Source organism: Triticum dicoccoides, chromosome 7A (genome assembly GCF_002162155.2).
Source record: "Triticum dicoccoides isolate Atlit2015 ecotype Zavitan chromosome 7A, WEW_v2.0, whole genome shotgun sequence".
Classification (NCBI taxonomy): domain Eukaryota; kingdom Viridiplantae; phylum Streptophyta; class Magnoliopsida; order Poales; family Poaceae; genus Triticum; species Triticum dicoccoides.
This window is the reverse complement of record NC_041392.1, coordinates 531,750-545,011: the sequence shown is the minus strand read 5'-3', so window position 1 is coordinate 545,011 and position 13,262 is coordinate 531,750. Positions and strand designations below refer to the sequence as shown.

At 51.8% G+C, this 13,262-nt stretch overlaps 1 protein-coding gene across 1 annotated transcript; it reads left to right on the top strand.

The window, feature by feature from the left end:
- The first annotated feature begins 3,283 nt into the window (after positions 1–3,283).
- On the top strand, positions 3,284–6,853 carry LOC119329756 (protein NUCLEAR FUSION DEFECTIVE 4-like). The gene is made up of 3 exons (XM_037602836.1): positions 3,284–4,389; positions 4,635–5,140; positions 6,675–6,853. Exons 1-3 carry the CDS (start codon positions 3,311–3,313, stop codon positions 6,851–6,853), a joined length of 1,764 nt encoding a protein of 587 aa, XP_037458733.1. The 5' UTR covers positions 3,284–3,310.
- Positions 6,854–13,262: the final 6,409 nt, after the last annotated feature.

Sequence of the window (13,262 nt, the reverse complement as noted above, 5' to 3'; positions counted from 1 at the left end):
GCCTCCTCGGTTCTGGCCGGACGTGCTCGCGATCGCCAACCTACTCATTAAACCATGTCGTTCCCGCTGGAACTACACCCCTCACCAGCTCCTATTCGGTGCGGTTCCATCTTATGATGGTCTTCGCATTTTTGGGTGTCTCTGTTATCCTAGCACCGCGTCCACTGCTCCTCAGAAACTCGCGCCCCGGTCCCTTCCTTGCATCTTTCTTGGATATCCTCCTAACACCAAAGGTTACCGGTGTTATGATCCAGTCTCCCACCATGTTTTCACTTCGCGGCATGTGTACTTTGATGAGCAAGTGTTCCCATTTCAGCAGGTACCGTCACCTTCGGAGTCTTCTGCGGCGCGGTTCATCCCTACCCCCACCTCTGGCGGACCGCCCAGCCGCGCCCCGGGTCCGGCCCTGCCCGCGCTCCCCGCGCCGGCGGCCCCTGGCGCTGCGGCTCCTGTCGCGGCCCTCGACGCAGCGGCCTCCTCTGCCGCTCCCGCCGCGGCCCCCGCTGCGGACCTCGTCGCGGTCCCCGTCGCCACGGCCCCCTTGGCCGGTCCCGCTGCGGCTCCCGCGGCCGCCCCCGCCGCGGACCCCGTCGCGGTCCCCGTCGCCGTGGCCCCCTCGGCCGGCCCCACTGCTGCTCCCGCAGCTGCCCCCGACGCGGCCCCCGCCACGGCCCCCACCGTGGCTCCCGTCGCCGCGGCCCCCGGCACTGCGGCCGCACCCCTCACCGGTGTGGTCACTCGGGCTCGGACTGGGACGCTGTGTCCCAGCACGCGCTACCCGTCGGACGAGTACGCGTGCGCGACTTCTACCTCGACACCGTCCCTGCTTCCCACCTCCGCTCGCATAGCCCTTCGGGATCCGAACTGGCTAGCTGCGATGCGTGAGGAGTTTGACGCCCTACAGCGCAACCGCACATGGCAGCTTGTCCCGCGGCCACCCCGTGCCAATGTCATCACTGGCAAGTGGGTCTTCCGCCACAAGACTCGCCCCGACGGTTCTCTCGAGCGCTACAAGGCGCGTTGGGGGTCCGCGGCTTTCGCCAGCGCGCCGGCATGGACTTCACCGACACCTTCGCCCCGGTTGTCAAACCGGGCACGATTCGCGCTGTTCTCCAGCTTGCTGTTTCTCACGCTTGGCCTGTTCACCAGCTCGACGTCTCTAATGCTTTCTTGCATGGTCATCTCGACGAGTAGGTGTTCTGTCAGCAGCCGACTGGTTTCGTCGACACCGCCTATCCGGACCACGTGTGCTTGCTCTCCCGTTCTCTATACGGGTTGAAGCAGGCGCCTCGGGCCTGGTACCAGCGGATCGCGGCCTTCCTCCAGCAGCAGGGGTTCCGGTCCACATGGTCCGATGCCTCCCTGTTTGTCTACCACCAGGGCCCCGCCACCGCGTACCTCCTATTGTACATCGACGACATCATCCTGACTGCGTCCTCGCCAGCGCTTCTTCAGCAGATCACAACTCGCCTCGGCACAGAGTTCGCCCTCAAGAACTTGGGGGCTCTCCACTACTTCCTCGGCATCGAGGTCATGCGCCGGGCTACTGGCTTCTTCCTACACCAGCAGAAGTACGCCTACGAGCTTCTGGAGCGAGCGGGCATGCTTAACTGCAAGCCTGCTTCCACGCCTATTGATACGAAGGCTAAGGTGTCCACCGTCGAGGGCTCTCCGGCGTCCGACGCTCCCTTCTACCGCTCCATCGTCGGTGCGCTTCAGTACCTCACACTGACGCGTCCGGACATTCAGTATGTTGTCCAGCAGGTGTGCCTTCACATGCACGCTCCTCGTGACACCCATTGGGCTCTCGTGAAACGTATACTTCGATACATACGTGGCACCACAGCCATGGGTCTCGCCCAGACGGCCTCGCCGGACACCAGCCTTGTCGCCTACTCTGACGCCGACTGGGCTGGGTGTCCCGACACTCGACGCTCCACTTCCGGCTACTGTGTCTACCTCGGGCCCTCTCTGATTTCGTGGTCGTCTAAACGACAACCCACGGTCTCACGATCGAGCGCCGAGGCCGAGTATTGGGCCGTAGCCAACGCCGTCGCGGAGTGTTCATGACTACGGCAGCTACTTCAGGAGTTGCTATGTGAGGTCACCAAGGCGACGCTCGTCTATAGCGATAACGTCTCCGCGGTGTACCTCGCTGCCAACCCTGTCCATCACCGACGGACGAAGCACATCGAGCTCGACATCCACTTCGTCCGGGAGCACGTTGCACTTGGTCGTGTTCGTGTTCTACATGTGCCCACCGATCAGCAGTTCGCCGATGTGACGATGAAGGGACTACCCACCTCGACTTTCGAGGGCTTTCGGTCCAGTCTTTGCGTCACCGGCGACGCTTCGGCTGCGGGGGGTGTTGAACATGTGTACATGTACGTAGGTCTGGGTCCTGTATGCCGTACCTGTTGTATCTGTCTCCCTCTGTATGTACGTGTATCTTAGGAGGCAAGATACCGGTCGCACTCCTTGTACCTATATATATGCGCCTAGTGCACAATCAATCAATCATCGATGCACCAAATCTTTCTCTACACATTCATCCCGTCAAACCTCACCCGTGTTCCAGGCCTTCTTTTAATCCAAAATTGATTCCACTACGCACACAGAGGTAACTCGTCAGTTTTTTTTTTTCAAAATCCAGTGCTAATCAAGCTTTTGCAGCATGTAACTCAGTTTCATAGGAGTATAATACAAAAGCATGCATGGTTCTGCACCAGATAAGACAAATGTAAGGAATCAGGCATTGACGGCAGTACCCTGCATAGGGGTGATCTAATGGGAAGTATGATTTTTAGGCAGACTACATTGGCTTTTAGATCAACCTGTTGGGGTCACCAACTGAGTCTGAACAAATTATTGTTCCTTCCTTTCTATGACATGTCCAGTACCTCTTGATAAATCTTCCAGTATTTTGTTACTCCCTCCGTAAAGAAATATAAGAGCGTTTAGATCACTATTTTAGTAATCTAAAAACTCTTATATTAGTTTACAGAGGGAGTACAACTTACAACCGCATTTGTTACAATACGGAATCATCTATTTTGTTACAACTTACAACCGCATTTGTTACAACAAAGAGTTTTCAACCGCTACGCGAGAGATTTATCTATCTACTGGAGTACAACGCAATTCAAACAGTTGCAGCCACAACCGCAGGACTTGGACGAGGAGTCGCCGGTGCATAAATACCTAGCGGCCAGGGGCCATAATTAATTAATATCAGAGCTCCATTGCCTCCAACACCACCACGACCCCGGAGTCCCGATCGACGACGGAGCACGTACCGCTCTTCTCGGCGATGTCGTCGTCGCCTTCCTCGGCCCATTGGCTCGGCCTCGTCGGGACCATCTGGCTGCAGACCATCAACGGCCCCAACTCCGACTTCCCCGTCTACTCGTCGCAGCTCAAGGAGCTCAAGGGCATCTCCCAGGTGCAGCTCAACTTCCTAGCGTTCGCCTCCGACGCTGGCAAGCTCTTCGGCTGGTTCTCCGGCGTGGCCGCGCTCTACGTGCCGCTCTCGCTCGTCGCCTTCGTCGGCGCGTGCTTCGGCCTCGTCGGCTACGGCGTCCAGTACCTCTTGGTGGACAGCCCAGGGCTCAAGTTCTGGCACCTGTTCCTGCTCACCGCCCTCGCCGGGAACGGCATCTGCTGGATCAACACCGTCTGCTTCCTGCTCAGCGTCAAGAACTTCGCGTCCAGGAGCCGCGTCGCCGTCAGCCTCGCCACCAGCTACCTCGGCCTCAGCGCCAAGGTGTACACCAGCCTGGCCGAGACCATGCCCCGCCTGGCCGACTCCAAGGCCAAGACGTACCTCCTCCTCAATGCCGTGGTGCCGGTGATCGTCACCGTGTTCGTGGCGCCGGCCCTCAGGCTGTTCGACCTCAAGAGCGACTCCATGTCGAGCACGGACACGGCATTCCTCGTCATGTTCGCGATCACGCTCGCCACCGGGGCGTGCGCCGTGGTCGGCAGCATCGGCTCCACGGCCAGCTGGTTGTCCTCCAGGGAGCAGATGGTGAGCCTCAGCGTGCTGCTGGCCGTCCCCATACTGATACCGGTGGCGCTCAAGATGAACAAGATCGGGGAGGCGAAGCGCGAGAAGGATGACGCCGTGGTCGTGATCGAGGTGACGGACTTGGAGACCACCGCCGCCGAGGAGGAGGTCGGAGGCCTCCAGCTGCTCAAGAAGCCGGACTTCTGGCTATACTTCTTCAGCTATATGTTCAGCGGCACCCTGGGCCTGGTGTTCCTCAACAATCTGGGTCAGATTGCCGAGTCGCGAGGTCTCGGCCGGACTTCCACTCTGGTCTCCCTGTCGTCTTCCTTCGGCTTCTTCGGTCGCCTCCTCCCGTCCTTCATGGACTACTACTCTGCAAAGTAAGCAATTAACCGTTCTTAATTTCCACACACTTGCATGATTTGATTAATGTTTATTTTCGTCTTTGAGGTCTTATTGGAGTCTCCAGGATATATTCATGGGGTCCTTTTAATAAATGGGAAACTTGTACTAACTATAAACAACTTCATGGGGTCCTTTTGTCCATGCAATTTAATTTACTTGTTTCCAGAAGCAGAAGAAACGGAAACAGCAGCTAAACTGAATTTGTTGCTTTGTGGTGCAGAAGCGGCCACAGCATATCGAGGACGGGGTCCATGGCGTCGCTCATGGCACCCATGGCGTGCGCCTTCTTCATGTTGCTCAACCAGGGCAGCGTCTTCCTGTACGCGAGCACTGCCATCATCGGGACCTGCACGGGGGCCATGACGTCGGTGGCGGTGTCCGCGACCATCGAGCTGTTCGGCGCCAAGAACTTCGCCGTCAACCACAACGTCCTGGTGTCCAACATCCCTGTCGGCTCGCTCTGCTTCGGCTACTTCTCGGCGCTCCTGTACCAGCGGGAGGCCAGCAAGCGGGGCGCCGCCACCTGCTCCGGCGCCAGCTGCTACCAGGCAACCTTCGCCATCTGGGGCGCCAGCTGCGTCGTCGGCACGCTGCTCTGCGTCGTCCTCTACGTCCGGTCGCGCAGCAGGTTACTTAGCTACTTCCTAGCTAGGTGCTCGTCAGAAGGCTTGACGACGGCATCGATCTGCGACGACGATAGCAAGCAACAATGGATGCCCTACGATTGTATGTACTCTAGCTATACGTCTAGAGAAAAAATTATCTGTTGGGCACATCCGTACATGTACGAGCGGTGGAGCGAAAGCTTGTAGTGGACCTTTCAAATTCCAGTAATTGTGCCCGCAAAGAAAAAATTCCAGTAATTGGCCATAACAATTCTGAAAAATATTTGTTCGCAACTTCGTAAAGATTATGGAAAACCACCAGGCCGTATTTCTTATGATTTTATAATCGTGATCTAACCAGACGGTAGAAAAATGGTGGCGAGGCTCTGTAGATCACCAACAGTAGAGTCTAAAGCTCAAAATTAACGAAAATTCTAGAGTTTTGACAGTCATTCAGGACGAAAATTCTAGAGTTTTGACAGTCATTCAGGATCTTGTCTTGACCAGGTACACAGTAGGGTTCCCATCTACAGCTTGTTTATTTACGTCGACTCGTCCCTTCCGACAATAGCATCACCAATCCGCATCACCAATAGACAGGAACTGAGCATGGCCTCACAGACATTTTACTGTCTACACACACGCATGAAGATCGGACATGCATTGCGATGCATGTGAGGAAGAGGCCGCCGTTAAAGGATGCTCAAGCAGGTAGGTCGATCGATGGATCCAGCATCGGCCTCCCTCGTGGTCCTCTCACATGCTGTTCGACTTTGATCGATGGCGTTGCAATGATACAACGCAAAGTTCAGTTCCATCTTCCTTCCCCGTGTACTTGCATGGATGGGCCGATGCCCATTTAGGCCAACTCCAGCGCACGACTCCATGTCCGTTCTAGTCCATTTAGGGTAGAACGTACGAATAGCTCGGCTCAACGCACGGTCTCAAATGGACAAATGTCTGATTTTCGTCCGTTTTCGACCCATTCCCGGCCAAAACATGCGTTGCGTTTGGGATGAAACGGACATCGCGTGGACGTGCGGGATGCACGCCCTTGTCCTCCCGGTGGCCCGCCCGTCGGGGACACTAGCGCTTCATTCAACTCCAACGCCTCCACCCGTCCTCCACGTGCCCACCCCGCCGCCAGCGCCGCCCCTATTTTTCGGCCGCTTCCTCATTGCTCACCCCCGGCTATCCATACCAAACCACGTCCGCAAGGTGTTTGACACTTTGCCACAAAGGTATGGACAGTGGAGATGATTTTTTCTTCAAGCACTTCATTTATTCGTCGGATGATTCGTCCTCGGATGACGAAGATCTTGTGGTGGCTGCACTGGTCGTTCACGACCACATTGAACAACAGCGGCCTCAGTACAGGGGGTCAGTCCCTGGCCGTGCTCCCAACCTGAACCGCAATAGAGAGAGATGCCACACCCTGCTCTATGTTGATTACTTTGAGAATACCGCGTTCTTCAAACCGGAGTAATTCCGTCGCCGTTTTCGTATGGTGAGGCATGTGTTCAATTGTATCCAAGAGGGAGCGATTGCTCATGACTCATTCTTTGAGTGCAAAACGGATGCCCTTGGCAAGTTTGAATTCTCCTCTTATTAGAAATGCACCATGGCCATCCGCATGCTTGCATATGGAATTCCAGGCGATCTGGTGGATGTGTACATGCGCATAAGTGAGTCCACATGTCTGCTGTCAATGTACAACTTCTGCAAGACCGTGGTGGCAGTGTTTGGCCCTGAGTACTTGAGGCAGCCAAATGCGGCTGATACAGAAAGGCTGTTGGCGATCAACGCCAAAAGAGGCTTTTCCAGGCATGCTTGACGGCATAGATTGTATGCACTGGGAGTGGAAGAACTGTCAATTTACTTGGCAGGGCGAGTACAAGGGGCATGTTAAAGCGTGCACTGTCATATTCGAAGCGGTGGCTTCGCAAAATCTTTGGATATGGCATTCTTTCTTCGGCATGGCAGGTTCTCGCAATGATATCAACGTGCTGCAGCGTTCTCCAGTCTTCGCAAGGCTTCCAGAGGCCACTCCCCACCTGTCAACTTTGAGATCAATGGCCACCACTACAACAAGGGATACTACCTAGCTGATGGTATATATCCTCAGTGGTCAACTTTTATGAAGACAATCTCGAAACCCCAAGGTGAGAAGAGACAGAGATTTGCCCAAATGCAAGAGAGTGCTAGAAAAGGATGTGGAACGTGCTTTTGGTGTGCTTCAATCCCGATGGGGTATCGTTCGAAACCCTGCATTGACATGGGATGAAGGGAAACTTTGGGAGGTGATGACTGCTTGTGTGATCATGCACAACATGATCATCGAGGACGAGCATGATAACAACATCTTCGACCAAGGATTTGATTTTCAAGGTGAAAATGTTGAGCCCCTGCACCAAGAACCGGCCATGTTTGAACAGTTTACCCAATCTCATCGTGAACTGCGTGATCGCACTAGTAGAAAAAGGGCCTTCTGTCCCGGTTGGTAAGGGCCTTCTGTCCCGGTTGGTAAGGGCCTTTTGTCCCAGTTGTTGAACCGGGACTAAAGGGTCGTTACTAATGCCCTAGCCCTTTAGTCCCGGTTCTTACACGAACCGGGACAGATGGGCCTCCACGTGGCCGGTGTGGCGAGTCCAGGCAGGAGGGCCTTTGGTCCCGGTTGGTGGCACCAACCGGGACCAATAGGCATTCACGCGTCAGCATTTCAGGGGCTGGGGTTTTTATTTTTTAGGGGGGTCGGGGTTGGGGGTTTTGGGGGGTTAATTTAGGTGTTTCATATATTGTGTTAGATAGCTAATTAATTAATAGAGAGAAGTGTCCTCTTTTATCTCCGTGCTTGGTCGACGCTACGTACTATATACGTATAGAGAGGACTAGACACGCTAGCTAGTAAGCAAATGAAGGAAACAGAGGATCATCATGAACATATGCATACGGAGAGAAGTGATATCGACCACCTCTCCTTCTCCGAGAGATTGGTCGAACAACAAGTTCTCGTATATCTATCCGACACTACCGGCTACATATATACAATAATTATCTCTTACAATATAATCTCCTAATTATATATGAACACAGGGTCCACATAGTATTCTCTGTCTTCAACGATCACGTGGTCAAGAAAGAATGCCGCCAATTCCTCTTGAATTGCTCCGGTGGTAGGAGTTCATCCCGCATCCGAAAGAGCTAATTTGAAGAAGGGGGTCAATACATACATATATATATATATATATATATATATATATATATATATATATATATATATATATATATATATATATATATGAAACACAACACAAATGATGGTAATAAAATAAAATTGTGTATATTATTGCTTACGCATTTCATATTGTTCGTCGGAGTACCCCATTTACAGGTCGTGTGGCGGATGGACTCGCAAACGTAGTATCCACAGAAATCATTCCCTTGTTCCTGTCACAACCACTTTACAAGAAATAGAGGTCAATCAAACTGATAAGCAAGCATGCCATAAATGGTATTGATGAAACTAGCGCTTGAATCACTAGGAGATGCACAGAACATGCTAGTAGTACTTACTTTCGGGTGTCTAAATTGCAGCTTCTTCGGCAGTCCCGGAGCTTTTTTGGTGAATTTTCTTCAAACCCTGCCAGACAAAGAAAAAAATTACTTGATATCAGGAAATGAACAAAGTTGCTGATATGGTGGATAATGATCGATTTAACTTACTTCTCAAGCGTTTGAGTCATGTCCGCATAGACCTGGGGATCTTTTCGTCTCGAGTCTAAGACGGTTACTAGTCCCTGCTCAAGCTTAATCTCTAGGAGAATATAATGGAACCTACGCACGCATGCATAACTCATCAATCACATTACTATAACCTGGACTAATAAGGGAAACGGAATATGCACAAGATAGTAACACTCACTTGAAGTTGTAAGGAAAGAGTATTATATCTTTGTTTTCATTTATTACCAACGATCGTAGCAAGTTGGCCTCGGTATCTTTGGCATGAAATTCAACCTCAGTTGCATCTATGAGATTTGTGTTAATGAACCCAATATCACCAATTTATCTTTTCTTCAATTCGGCAATCTTCAATCTGCATATAGTGAGGATAATTATAAATACATGCAATGAAAGAGCTGACCTATATAGAGAGACTTAATGACAGAAGTAGTACTACTTACAGACAGTAGCAAGTGACCGTAGATTTATCGAGGGCCTTTTGATTGAAAAACTGGAAGAACTCCTAAAATGGAACATGCAACAGTTCAATTCCAACGAGGTCATGCTCCTCTTTAACTCTCAGCGTCAAAGTATTCCTCCCCCCAGACTCTCTGCAGGTTTTCGTGTACCAATCATGCAATCTTCGCATCATCGTTGTTAGAGATTTTTCATCTTTGACGAGAGGCTTCCCGTACTCGTATCTGTGTTCGTCCACCTCCAAGAAATCATAATGTACATCGTCGGGCAGGTAATCTCCAAGATTGCTATAACTGGGCACCATCCTCGGATCATCATCGTTGCTAGACACCTTGAGCGGGGGGCACGATTGGTTCGCTTATTCACCGAGCTGGGCAATTTTTTCCCAGCTCGTCGTTCTTTTAACCTTTGATCACTGACAGTACTTCCCGACCGCTCTGCTTTGACCCATGTCTTTGCAATAATGCGCCCATAGTTGCCTTTCGGCGGAGACTTTGGTGGTTTTGTCAGGGCAGCCAGAGTGCGCTTCGCTTTCACCGGATCTACCTTCTCCTCTGGAGGTGGATGTTTCTTTGCTTTCACCCCTTCAAAGAAGTTCGTCACTTCGTCTCACACGATCTTTGCGGTTTCCCCCTCGGTCCTCTTGTATGGTAACTTCTCTGGAGTCTTCAGAGAAGGACCGAATCTGTATTGCCTCCCGCCTCTGGCTGTATTGCTAGACGCTGGCAGAGCAGACGGAGTGGCTGTGGTTGTCTTCTTTCCTTACTTACGAGGCGGAGGAGAAGGACTACGACGCGCCGGAGCAGCCGGAGCGGCGGTGAGTCTCTTCCGCCCTTGCTGACGAGGCGGAGAAGGAGGAGGCTGGCTGCTCGGGCGCGCCGACACAGGCGGAGAAGGAGGCGGAGTGCCGCCATGCGCCGAAGAAGGAGGCTGAGTGCCCTGATCACTCGCCGGAGGAGGAGCCGGAGGAGGAGGCGGAGTGCCATTACTCGCCGGAGGAGGGGGAGGAGGCGGAGGCGTCCAGTTCGGAAGGTTGATGAGCTCCTTCCGCCATAGGCATGGAGTCTTCGGAGCAGAACCTAGCCGAGTCTCCCCTTCACTGGTAGGGTGGTCAAGCTGGAGGTCCTCAAATCCCTCCGTTATTTCGTCCACCGTCACCCTAGCATATCCTTCTGGAATCGGACGACAGTGAAAAGTTGCGCCGGGTTCAGGAGGTCAAACAGAGCCGACAGCCGCCTTGACTTTGAAGTTCTGCCATTGCGTCATAAGGTAGCAATGTTGAGACTCCGTGATAGCATCCATGGGGTAGCTGTTGGGGAACGTAGTAAATTCGTAAATTTTCCTACGCACATGCAAGATCATGGTGATGCATAGCAACGAGAGGGGAGAGTGTGATCTACGTACCCTTGTAGACCGACAGCGGAAGCGTTAACACAACGCGGTTGATGTAGTCGTACGTCTTCACGGTCCGACCGATCAAGCACTGAAACTATGGCACCTCCGAGTTTTAGCACACGTTCAGCTCGATGACGATCCCCGGACTCTGATCCAGCAAAGTGTCGGGGAAGAGTTTCGTCAGCACGAGGGCGTGGTGACGATCTTGATGTTCTACCGTCGCAGGGCTTCGCCTAAGCACCGCTACAATATTATCGAGGATTATGGTGGAAGGGGGCACCGCACACGGCTAAGAAAACCATCACGTGGATCAACTTGTGTATCTAGGGGTGCCCCCTGCCCCCGTATATAAAGGAGCAAGGGGAGGAGGCTGGCCGGCCCTATAGGCGCGCCAAGGAGGAGTCCTCCTCCTAGTAGGAGTAGGACTCCTACTAGGAGGGGGAAGGAAGTGGGGAGGGAGAAGGAAAGGGGGGCACCGCCCCCCCCCTCTCCTAGTCCAATTCGGACCAAGGGGGGAGGAGGCGCGCGGCCCACCCTGTCTGCCCTTCTCTCTCTCCACTAAGGCCCATATGGCCCATTACTTCTCCCGGGGGGGTTCCGGTAACCTCCGGTACTCCGGTTTTCTCCGAAATCACCCGGAACACTTCCGGTGTCCGAATATAGTCGTCCAATATATCAATCTTTATGTCTCGACCATTTTGAGACTCCTCGTTATGTCCGTGATCACATCCGGGACTCCGAACTAACTTCGGTACATCAAAACTCATAAACTCATAATATAACTGTCATCGAAACCTTAAGCGTGCGGACCCTACGGGTTCGAGAACAATGTAGACATGACCGAGACATGTCTCCGGTCAATAACCAATAGAGGAACCTGGATGCTCATATTGGCTCCCACATATTCTACGAAGATCTTTATCGGTCAGACCGCATAACAACATACGTTGTTCCCTTTGTCATCGGTATGTTACTTGCCCGAGATTCGATCGTCGGTATCTCAATACCTAGTTCAATCTCGTTACCGGCAAGTCTCTTTACTCGTTTCGTAATACATCATCTTGCAACCAACTCATTAGTTGCAAGGCTTGCAAGGCTTATGTGATGTGCATTACCGAGAGGGTCCAGAGATACCTCACCGACAATCGGAGTGACAAATCCTAATCTCGAAATACGCCAACCCAACATTTACCTTTGGAGACACCTGTAGAGCTCCTTTATAATCACCCAGTTACGTTGTGACGTTTGGTAGCACACAAAGTGTTCCTCCGGCAAACGGGAGTTGCATAATCTCATAGTCATAGGAACATGTATAAGTCATGAAGAAAGCAATAGAAACATACTAAACGATCGGGTGCTAAGCTAATGGAATGGGTCATGTCAATCACATCATTCTCCTAATAATGTGACCCCGTTAATCAAATGACAACACATGTCTATGGTTAGGAAACATAACCATCTTTGATTAACGAGCTAGTCAAGTAGAGGCATACTAGTGATGTTTAGTTTGTCTATGTATTCACACAAGTATTATGTTACCGGATAATACAATTCTAGCATGAATAATAAACATTTATCATGATATAAGGAAATAAAAAATAACATTATTATTGCCTCTAGGGCATATTTCCTTCAGTAGCTAGCAGGAGCCGTCAAGACATACTCCGGCTGAAGCAGCTCGGTGGAAGCTACGCTGCTTCTCCGCTGAGATGGCAGGGTAACTGTGGAGGTAGTTTTGACAGGTCGCTTGCTGCGAGCTACTTCTCATTCCTCTAGCGCTTGAACCCTTTCGTGAAGCGTCTGAATTTGGGTCTGCTCCACTTTTTTCCTCCTCTCCTAGCATTTGTAACCGCATGTGTCCGGAAAACCAGCCTTGCACGGAACGGAGCCTGGCGTGCCTCGTGTCCGTCCAGGGTGCTCAGGATTCCCGAGGGCCATTGTGAGATCGTCGTTCTCTCTATCTGGAACGAACGTCCCTTGCTGCGTTGCAATGATATAGTGCTGAAGCCTCTTGACCGGTATTTCCTGTAAGTGCATCTAGTGCCACCCCTAGTTGGTTTTGGAGTATTGACGACAAACCTAGTTGAGGGACTAATGTGTTTGTGAGAATTGCAGGATAACACAGGTAGAAGTCCCTCATTGATTCGGTTTTCCTACCAGAGATGACCCCTAAAAATGTACGAAGACATTGAAGTCAATGGTGGTATATGAAGATATTCACATTGAAGACTATGACAAGAGAAGACACCATGTGAAGCCTATGGAACTCGAAGACTTAGATCTTTCGTAGTTCTCTTTCATTTGTGTTAAGTCATAGGAACCACCGTACTTTTAAGTGGGTCCAAGAGAACCAGTCAGAACGACTAAAGTGATGCCTAAACAAAAAACCTATGTCTTCGAGTGAAGACTATGAGAGCAAATCTTGTCCAGAGTCGGACAAGTCAGCTTTGCTTGTAGCCCAAGTAAAATTGCCGTGTGAGTTTGAAATCTGACCGTTGGAACACGTGTCAGTTCCTTAGTGACCCAGGGTCATTTCGGACAAATCAGGTCGGGTTGCCCAGTGGCTATAAATAGTCCACCCCCTACAACCATAAACGGTTGGCTGCTCAGATTCAGTGCACGGCTTTTGTCGTTTGAGAGCAACCCAC